Raw genomic sequence first — 10493 nt, 5'->3', positions numbered from 1 at the left:
CACATTCTTATGTTATTTTTCAAGTGCACAACCATTACATATACTATCTTGATTCTTAAAAATAGGAACATCTCTTTCTCTTGAAGTAAAATAGATCTTTATAAATTTTTATAATTTAGGTGACCATATTAAATGTCATAGTTTTTCTATAAATATAGTTAAGGCACTTGTTAATAATTTAAGTGATCATAGAAAATGTCATAATTTTTCTATAAATATAGTTGAGACACTTGTTGATGAAAATGTTTGATGATCCTTAACAATACAACAATAATGCTTATATCTAAATAAATAAAAAGACAAATCTATCTTATCATCTTATTTATTAAGTTTATAACTACTAACATTTAGTAACATGCTAATTATTTAATTTTGCATTTATTTATTTTAATAAATTCAATCGTCATTAATAATATTTTCTTTTAATATCTATAATTTAGTAATTTAAAGGGATAAAAATATATATATATATATATCTTATCATCTTATTCATTAAGTTTATAACTACTAACACTTAGTAACTTGCTAATTATTTAATTTTACATTTATTCCATAGTCATTAATAATATTTTCTTTTAATATCTATGATTTAATAATTTAATAAATACCACCAGGAGATCTCCCAACGTCCCATGAATAATAAAGAGTAGCGCAATCTTCTTCTTGATTCCAAGAACGTCCAACACTGATCTGCAGTCTCACCGTTAACGTTTTGTGGGTGTACTCGGCAATACCAAATTAGGTCCATGGAGGAACAGAAGATTGGAAGCAGGACCATAATGGTGGCCATGAACGACACCGAGAAGAGCTACAACGCTCTGCAATGGGCTCTTGACAGATTAATTAAATCGCAGGATAGAATCATTCTCCTTCATGCTCAGCACCATTCAATTTTCCCTCTCGCAGTCACGCCGGATTCAATTTCCTATTCCGCAGACGCAAGTGTCGGTCAGTGTCTTCTGGTTTATTGATTGAAAGGATTTTAATCTTTTTAGCCATAGAAATCGGTAGAATGAGCGTGTTGTGTTGATTCATCTCAGAATTTGTGATGGATTTTCATCTTCAAGTGAAGCGTTTAATTCTGTTTTTGATTTATTATTAGAGAGGCCAGATTCTGATTGCAGTTTGGCATGAGCAGGGTTCATGTTGTCACCAGTTGCGTTGAGGAATTTGGAGGACAGAATCAAGATATCTACGGAGAAGATTCGGAACAAAGCAATAGCTGTATGCAAAGCCAAAAATGTATGGTTTACTCACAATGTATATATATATATATATATATATTAGAAAGAATTAAAAAAGTTGCCATAAACGATTGCAGGGTTAGTTCAAAACTAAAGTAATTTAGTTTTAATGTTGACTTGAATGGTAGTATTGAAAGTCCTTTTCCTCTAATGGTTGGATGAATTTATTGAGAACCCTCCAAACCCTTCTAGCCAAGCGAGCTTTCCATTTACTCTAACATATGAAAAATGCTTAATACCATTGGTCAATATACAGTTAGATGCAATTACAAAAACCAAATCATGGTGAAAATATGTTTTCCTAATAAACATTTGAACTTCGATGTTGGCAGGCTCAAAGCCAAAATCAAATCCCAGTAATATGCTTTTACCGAGCTTCCAGCAGCTTTATGATTATTTCAGTGTTTAATAATGCATCTTAACTTTAACCAGATTATATCTATTAAAATCCCGATTTAATCTAGTTAGAATTATAACATCTATGGCATTCTGCAGCCTTTTCAATCTTCCTTTTCTCTGTAGTTTCATAATAATAATAATAAAATTATGCCACTGTCGCAGGTGACTCCGGAGATGGAAGTTCGCAATGGAGATGCTAGGGAGGTCCTATGTAATGCTGCCAAAGAGTATAATCCTGACATGTTGGTCATTGGTGGTAATGGACACGGATTTTTAAAGAGGTATTGTTGCATGAAATTTCACCTTTTTGGAGTTCTAAGAATTAGTGCATTTGCAAAAACAATCAACGTTACTTTTTTTTCAAACAGAAAAAACTTTTCTATTACTAGTTGTAAAAGAAATATAAATACATTGTTATTGGATCAGGAGGGTCCAGGACTAGTCCATTGTGGCATACAATTTTCATTGCCATTGGATCAGGAGGATCCAGGACTAGTCCACTGTGGCATACAATTTTTAAAAGACCCACTACAGGAATCAATAAAGTTGAAAACCTGCAGTGCCCAGATACCTTGTCTTGAACGGAGATTCATAATATGGAATGTCTCCATGACCTGAAGATTTATGTTTCAGCTTGTAACTAAACCGGGTATCTCTGTGGCTGTGAACTGAGATTCATAATATGGACTGTCTCCATGACCTGAAGATTTATGTTTCAGCTTGTAACTAAACCGGGTATCTCTTTGGCTGTGAACTGAAGGTTTTGTATCTTTTTGTAGCATCATTTGTTATCCCTTGATGTTCCAAAACTGTGGGGTGTTGTTTGTGTAATCTTGTGAGTCAATACAGCCACCCTTCTCTTGTAAGTGAAAGATTTGAGTCCTGTCCTGGTAAAGTCTGCATCCTTAAAAGCAAAACAGAGTGTCTGTGTTCTAATGAAGCCGAAGAGTTTCCCAGATCATCTGAGGAGCAAAACAATCAATGTTACTTATATGCTTGATTTGGAATGATTTATCTCGTTGTTGCTTTAGAAAATTGGCAATTCTCTTTTCAGGTTTCTGTTGGATTTTTATTTTCAATACAATAGAGCCTTTCTGTGACCTTGGTTTGAAGCTGAGGATATTTGGATTCTGCAGGCTGTTTCGTGGCAGTGTGAGTGACCATTTTGTTCAGCATGTACAGTGCCCTGTTGTTGTGGTGAAGCCCCAGAAGAAAAAAGCCTGTTGATTTTCAATAGGCTCATGCCTGAATCATCTTATGCTTGCTGGCTTTAATTCTACAGGAGATACTACATCTAAGTGTAATATTTCAGAACATCGACTAGGAAATGTTAGTCGCTCATAATATCTGTTGGTAATTTTCATTGTATTTTTTTTAATACATTCATAATATACTATTTGTTTTATGTACAGTTATATCGAGGGATTGAAATATGACATGAATGAAACTGAAAATTGGAATTATTTGTAACCCATAACCTTCATGAAATATATGTTGCAATTACATCTGTTCGAGGACTGTGTCCTAAAAAATTTAATAATTGAAAAAGCGAAATGTGAACAAAGGGGATTCTCAAGGTCATCATGGTTTGAAAAGTTTAGTCATCTACAGTATTTTGGATTTCAAGAAAGAAACTTGCACAACGAAAATGATTTACGTTTTCTTGCATTAGCACATTCCTCCTATAAAACCCCGAGTGACCAAGGGAAAGGTGGGCAGAATTGGGGCTGGAGCTGCTCATTGATTTGGAGAAACCACAATCTAAGTTTTGCCAAAGTTTTGGGTATAAGCAATCACAATCAATGTAGCAGAGAGATTTGGGAACTAAAAACCTTATCTGCACTCAAAACTCAAGATTCATGATAAAATACACTGGAAAGTAAGGCAATAACAAAGGTCACATTAAATACTCGATCTCAAATAAGAAACTTCACACAGAGCAAAGAATGGAGAATGCAGATAGGAAGAAGTTCAGAAACGTGGTACCAACTAATGATGACACGTTGGCGCTGCAGATCTTTTGAATCCCTGCTATTGGAGGATGTAGAAAGGGTGAAGAGAAAGGTGGCAAATTTGAGTTTGAGTAGCAAGAACCAGAGACGAGCTTACGAGATTGATGTAAACCACAAGCTTGACAATATTAGGAAACCACATTCTTGCCAACCAACGATGTGGTTGAATTCAAAATTCAAAATACGCATCCTCCATGCAAATTAAGATCAGAAAGATTAACAATATTAGGCAACCACATTCTTACCAACCAACCATTTTGGGTGAATTCCAAATTGAAGATATACATCCTCTAGCTGCTTTGTAATTTCAAAGAAATGATCAAACCTGGATTTAGATGGGTTACTGGTGATTTCTATATATTAAATATGCCCAAGGCGTTGCAGCCACAGGAATACCCAAAAATGTTGATGCGTCTCCATCTCCCGTGCAATTTGCAATTAAGACAGGGTTGGTTGGAAGGGTTTGGAGGGTTCTCAATAAATTCACGCAACAATAAGAGGAAAAGGACTTTCAAGGCTACCATTCAATTCAATATTAAAACTAAATTACTTTAGTTTTGAACTAACCCTGCAATTGTTCATGTCAACTTCTTTTAAATCTTTTTAATTACGCTGATAGGGGAGCGTCCCTCCTATCAAAATCGACAACTTAATCACTTTTTTAATTAATCTTTTTGATCGAATGGCCTGAATTGAAAGATGCCAGTATATTCTCGTAGTCGTCACTAAATCAATGAATGAAATTCGCAACAGTAACTTTCTTGCATGTCTAGATCACATGTTTAAACCATACTTAAATTAATTTTTTACAAAGCATGATTAAAAATTTACTGTGCCTCTTGTTGATAACCACGTATGTAGGATTAAGAAAAAATGAAATAAAAAAATTAGTGTCGAACACCCGTCTTTGAAAGTGGTCTCTTTGCATTCTGAAACGTATGAATGGTTGAAGCATAAGGACACGTTTTCATCCATTACAATGACGGTTGAAGCATTTATGCCCGACAATCATCCATAACCACGACAATGAGGTATGTAGGCATAAATTCAAGTAATAAGGACACGTTTCATCCATTACAATGACGGTTGAAGCATTTATGCCCGACAATCATCAATAACCACGACAATGAGATATGTAGGCATCGATCGATGAAACATTTCTTTAATTCAGTTAAGTACAGTTGAAATATGAAACATTCTGCCTATTCGTATTCTCCTCCACCAGGGGTTTTGAGTTTTTAGTTACATTACAAAAGTTCGAACCTCATAGTATGGCCCATTCCATATATTATAATCAAACGCTCCATGGATGCATGCATTTCTTTGTTAGCACTTAAGGTTGTTGGAATTGTTGAAGGATAATTGGAATGCTCTCGGCTTCTATCTGGTAAAAAAGGTGGCAAATCTCATTTCGTTTTTAATTGTTTCCAAGCTCTCGCAGTTGTCTCTGATAATTTGGTATAGTTCGTGTCTAATTGAATTATTCCCTACTATTTTTTCAGGTTTCAGCATTGGAAAAACGCTTTCTCAGTGATTGTCAAACGCTCCGTCAATGCATGCATTTCTTTGTTAACACTTAAGGTTGTTGGAATTGTTGAAGAATAACTAGAATGTTGGCTTCTATCTGGTAAAAAAGGTGGCAAATCTCATTGCGATTTTAATTGTTTCCAAGCTCTCACGACTGTCTCTGATAATTTGGTGTAGTTCGTGTCTGATTGAATTATTCCCTACTATTTTTTCAGGTTTCAGCATTGGAGAAACGCTTTCTCAGTGATTGTGTTTTTAATTGTTTCCATGCTCTCACGGCTGTCTCTGATAATTTGGTGTAGTTCGTGTGTGATTCAATTATTCCTTACTATTTTTTCAAGTTTCAAAGGCATTCAAAAATCGATCTTACAGGTATGTACAGATTTTCCTTCCGCGATATTTTTCCACTTTAATTCAAATGAGATGACTAGCCCATAGAAAAAAAAAGGGAATCGATTGTGTATAAAATCTTCGTGATATCACTAGCTCGTAGAAAAAAGAAGGTTCTAGTCTTTTTTTTTAAACGCTCTCCCAAAATTTATTGCTTCTCTGGCGTTGATCTTCTCCCGAAAGATCAGGACTTAAAACCACTTCACAACCTTTACAAAACCTTAAATCACACATATATAAGCTTCCCCTTACAAAACCTTTGGTTACATATGTTTTTAACACATAAATCTCTTATCGGCGCATATTTCCTTATAAACCATTTACAAAGGAAAATGCCCGCATAAACATACATTTCTGCCCTTCCGTACAGCCTTGTCACGTTTCCTGAGGTTTAACCTCATCGCAATCAGCCATCGCTCCTTCCACGGTCATACGTATATATATGTATCTTCATCGCCCCTTCCGCTCTGATATGTGATATCGGAGCATTAATGTATGTTTTAGCATTAAACCACTTTAACGGAAATATATTGCGCACTCCGATCTGCGCTTCTTCCGATTGTGATTTGCGATCAGATCTTGATCATCGGTCTGATCTACGATCCGACGGTTGAGATTAAGTTGCGCGATCGCATATCGCTCAACCTCAATGCCAGACTCCTTCCGCTTCCATACGCTGATCCGATATCTTTACAGACCCGATAGGGATATAAACCATTCCCTATAATATTTCAAGTCCGGCACTTGATTCCGACTGTGTTTTTCACTATTTCTTAGTGTAATTGGGTTTTCCACTTGCGGGAGTTAAACTGTATAATGACCCCGCCGATGCGATATTTCGCCTTCCCGATTCGATCTGTGATCCGACAGTTGAGATTAACTCACGCAATCACATATCGCTCAACCTCAATGCCAGACTCCTTCCGCTTCCATACGCCGATTCGATATCTTTACGGACCCGATAGGGATATAAACCATTCCCTATAATATTTCAAGTCCGGCACTTGGTTCTGACTGTGTTTTTCACCGTTTCTTAGTGTAATTGGGTTTTCCGCTTGGGGGAGTTAAACTGTATAATGACCCCACCGATGTGATATTTCACCTTCCCGATTCGATCTCAGCCATTGATCTTCCCAGATCTAATGGTTCCTGAGCATCAATCTTCGCTCCTCCGCTCGTTCCTTTTACTTAGAATTTATGCTAAGTCTTCATTTTTGCTCTTCTTTAAAGGTTTCGTCCCGTTGTTATTTTTCCGTGCACTCTTCCTCCTGAGCTTTGATTGGTCCTTCTAATGGATTCAACACCCCATCTCGATCCTCCTCTTTATGTATTCTCTGTGTGATTATTGCACTTCACCTGCACATATATATACAAAATGATATAGTTCGCTCATCTTCCACCATTCGATGCTTACACTTATTCAATTTGGGATTAAATCTCTGGACATATATATAAATCAATACATAATTACAAAGTAAGTGTAAGCAATGCAATTTCTCTGTGACACTTTATAAGTATTTCATCATTACTTATGTTTCCTACATTTATACACAAATTATTAGTTTGGAAATCATAAGGTTCAACAGTCTCAACTGTTGCTTCACATATCAGCTCTTCAAACTGAACTTCATCTCCTTCTTGCACAACAACTTGTTCCTGTGTTGTCACAGTTTCAAATATCAATGTATTATCAAATTCTTTCTGCTGCAATAAATCACTGCTTCTCTCATTTAAGAGACATTCTCCATCCTCCTTTACTTCAGATTTTTTATCTTCTGAAAGATACTTCTCCATACTTCTGACAGCTTCAAAAGATTGGTCATCCTCTGTAAAACACTCCTCTGTTAGTGTTCCTTCTCCCAAGGTTAAATCCTCTGCATAGGTTTCTTCCTTCTTAACATCTTTCAGTAGATGTCCTTCCTTCTTAGTGACTGTCTCAACAGCTTCCATGGCTATTTGCACTGTGTCTATCATCATGGTGGATTCATGATCCTTTACTATGTTTTCAGTTAACATAGTCTCAACAAAATGGAAAATTGTGTGGTAAATTATGTATTTATGTTACTTTTAATTTTATTCAACATTAAATTGTTTTGTTGATATCAAATGCCTTTTTTTATTGTTAGGTGATTTCACTATTTCATCATGGATCCAACTATTTGGAGTTCTCTTCCATTCGAAGTTCTTGAACTTGTCTTGCTGTGGCTCCCTTTATCGGTTGTGATAAAGTTTGGCACTGTATGTAAAAAATGGAAGAATGCTTTGCAGAACCCTTCTTTCTTTTTACGTTGCAAGAATGTCTCCACGAACCAATTTGGATTTCTTGTTCGTTTCCTCAATAGTGAAGACAATTGTTTTGTTGCCCAATACCTTAATTAGAATGGCCACATATATCAATTTCATTTGGGATTCATAGATTCAAGATACAGAGTAGAGTGTATTGTTGGACCAATGGTGGTTTTATCCTTACCAACAAAATGCTCCCAAACACACAACTATTTTGTAATGAATCCATTTACAAAGGCATTTAAAAACATAGGGCCAATACGAATTGGAGACTCGGGGTTCTTTTCATTATTGGAAAATGTAAGCAGCAGAAAATATGACTAGGTTGTTCTAAAACATATCTATGACAGAATGCAGTCTGAATTTTATGTTTGTAGTAGTCTTGATAGGGTATGGCAAAGGGTTGTTGTTCCATTTGGTGGCACTTCACCCCCCAAGAATGTAGTGTTTTATAAAAGTAAATTGTTTTGGTTGTATCTCGACAAGGAGTATGAAGATTATCCTCGGTACGGGTATACAATCTACTGGTTTGACATAATAAAAAATGAGTGGGGTTTTTCATTTGTTCCAATTAGTGACATACATTGTATGTCGTTAGCAATATACATGAATCAGTTGATATGCCTTGTCAATGATGGGTCCACTTCTGTATGGTCAATTGAAGAATTAGATCATTTCCAATTTGGTCAACCGTGTCTTGAATGAAGAATTGAATACTTTGAAGATGATTGGGGTTTTAGATGGAAGTTGTTGGAAGAAATTTCTGCAGATATAAATAGCAAATGTCCTAGCTATCTTCCGTTCCGAACAGTCCATGGTCTGGTTCTTATGTGCAACCGCAGTGAAGTTCCTTTCTTATTATATGACATGGTAACTCACATCTGTTTTCCAATAGATATTGATAATTCAACTAATGAGCAAATGTCTTGGTTTTGGTACCCAACACAAGAGGACTGCAATGATCTGATTGAGTATGGAGATTTTTTTGCAATTGCTACCCGTATGGATTTTGTTGATGAGATTCCACCATTGGATATGATGATGGATTCTTAGGATATTAGTATTCTTAGGAGTTCTTATAAATATTTCCATTTTATATACTCTGTAGTTGTGGAAAATATTTCCATTTTTGCCTCTATACATACTATGTGTCTTTATGGTAATACTTTAAAATTATGTTTGTATCGATCTTTGTGATGTAAAATATTTAATATTGTCTCTGCTAAAGTTTTCTTATTTACATGTAGATGTTTCTCGATGTTATGCTTTTTTCTTTGTTTGTATAATTATAATTTCTATGATTTATGTTATACATTATATTTGTAATGGTTTTTGTCATTGATTCTCAAACAATGTTATATGTTTATGTTCATTTTAATATTTATATTTATATTTTGATAGTATATATAGTTCCAAATTTTTAGATTGTTGTGTCGCAATAGTATGGGTTCCATTTTGATTATAATATGATACATGGAAATTTAGACTTCTTTTTTTGTTTAAGCCATTTGGAAGAATTCATTTGTTTTTTTTGCCATTTTGAAATTTTTTGTTTTTGTTTTTAGGCATTTGGAAAAAGCCTTATACATTTTCATAAGTTTATATGGTTGGAAAAAAAATAAGATATACACTTTTTATGTTCCATGTTTATGATTCCATAATGAATAATTATTATTCATTGTAGACATGTCATCTGAAGGCACAAGCATGCGTACAAGAAAAAGAACTTTGTCATCACAATCACGTGAGAGGTCTAATGAAAGTCATCATTTATGATATCAACAAAATAAGGATGCGATAAATGAGCGTAGGAGAGCTACATATAAGAGAAAAATGAGTGAAGCCACTCTTCAAAATGATTCTATAGTTCCTTGTAAGTATCGTAGTATGGACGATATAATGGAAAGAACATTTCTTGTTGATAGTTCATTATCAGGATATGATCCTCCTCAACATAATCTTCTTGTTCGATGCTCTTCTGAAAATGTTCATAACATTGGGGAAACATCTTGCAATCGGGAAGAACACCATCTCGATATTGTGCATGAAAATGTCCACCCTAACCCTTCCGTGTGTCCAATTGCATGTTCTGATGGCCAAAGGTTGCGAAACATCCATGGTGGAGGTAATGATGACATTTTGTGTGATGATTTGGATGATAGTTTACTTGGCCATTTGTTTGATAATTTGAATCCAACTGCTCGAAACAAAAGACCTTCAAATTTCGCTTCTCAAAATAATGTGGTCCCACCAAGAGAATCAGTCATCCCTGATAGCATTTCGCGTGGCACAATGGAGGTAACACAATTATATTTTGGTTTTCGCTGCAATAGTGGTTGTTCAGCTACATTCCAGACTAATGTAAATTTTCAGTGTTTTTGATTTGCTTTTCATTTTTTAAATTTCTAATTGCTTAGACATTGAATTTTATGGTGTCTTTTATTTTCTTTGAACAGGACAGAAGTCATTCCAATAGAGGCATAGAAATTAACTTCGTAGATGTTACATCTACTGATGTTAGAAGTGAAGAGGAACTATCTCATAGCGTTCATCCACATCGCCAAACAAATGTAAATGTTGAGTGCATTTGATATTTTTCTCATTTTCTCATTTACAGTTGCCTTGAAATTGTGTT

General features: G+C 35.1%; 1 protein-coding gene across 1 annotated transcript; it reads left to right on the top strand.

Moving 5' to 3' along the window:
• Positions 1-746: 746 nt before the first annotated feature.
• Positions 747-2870, top strand: LOC149201719 (universal stress protein A-like protein). Its single transcript, XM_089401339.1, has 4 exons — positions 747-948; positions 1139-1224; positions 1806-1924; positions 2780-2870. The coding sequence occupies exons 1-4, from the start codon at positions 747-749 to the stop codon at positions 2868-2870; spliced, it is 498 nt and encodes a 165-aa protein (XP_089257465.1).
• Positions 2871-10493: the final 7623 nt, after the last annotated feature.

This window comes from Pinus tabuliformis, chromosome 2_1, assembly GCF_031772625.1.
Source record: "Pinus tabuliformis cultivar Carrire ecotype Pingquan chromosome 2_1, CPIR1, whole genome shotgun sequence".
Lineage (NCBI taxonomy): Eukaryota > Viridiplantae > Streptophyta > Pinopsida > Pinales > Pinaceae > Pinus > Pinus tabuliformis.
The sequence above is the reverse complement of the archived record's forward strand: the minus strand, read 5'-3'. Positions and strand labels throughout refer to the sequence as shown.

What these genes read in the sequence shown, in the direction of transcription:
- LOC149201719 (XM_089401339.1), top strand. Translation starts at nt 747, where the DNA reads ATGGAGGAACAGAAGATTGGAAGCAGGACCATAATGGTGGCCATGAAC. An exon ending in TTCCGCAGACGCAAGTGTCG is followed by an intron (nt 949 to 1,138) that starts GTCAGTGTCTTC and finishes TGGCATGAGCAG; the next exon opens with GGTTCATGTTGTCACCAGTT. An exon ending in GGACACGGATTTTTAAAGAG is followed by an intron (nt 1,925 to 2,779) that starts GTATTGTTGCAT and finishes TGGATTCTGCAG; the next exon opens with GCTGTTTCGTGGCAGTGTGA.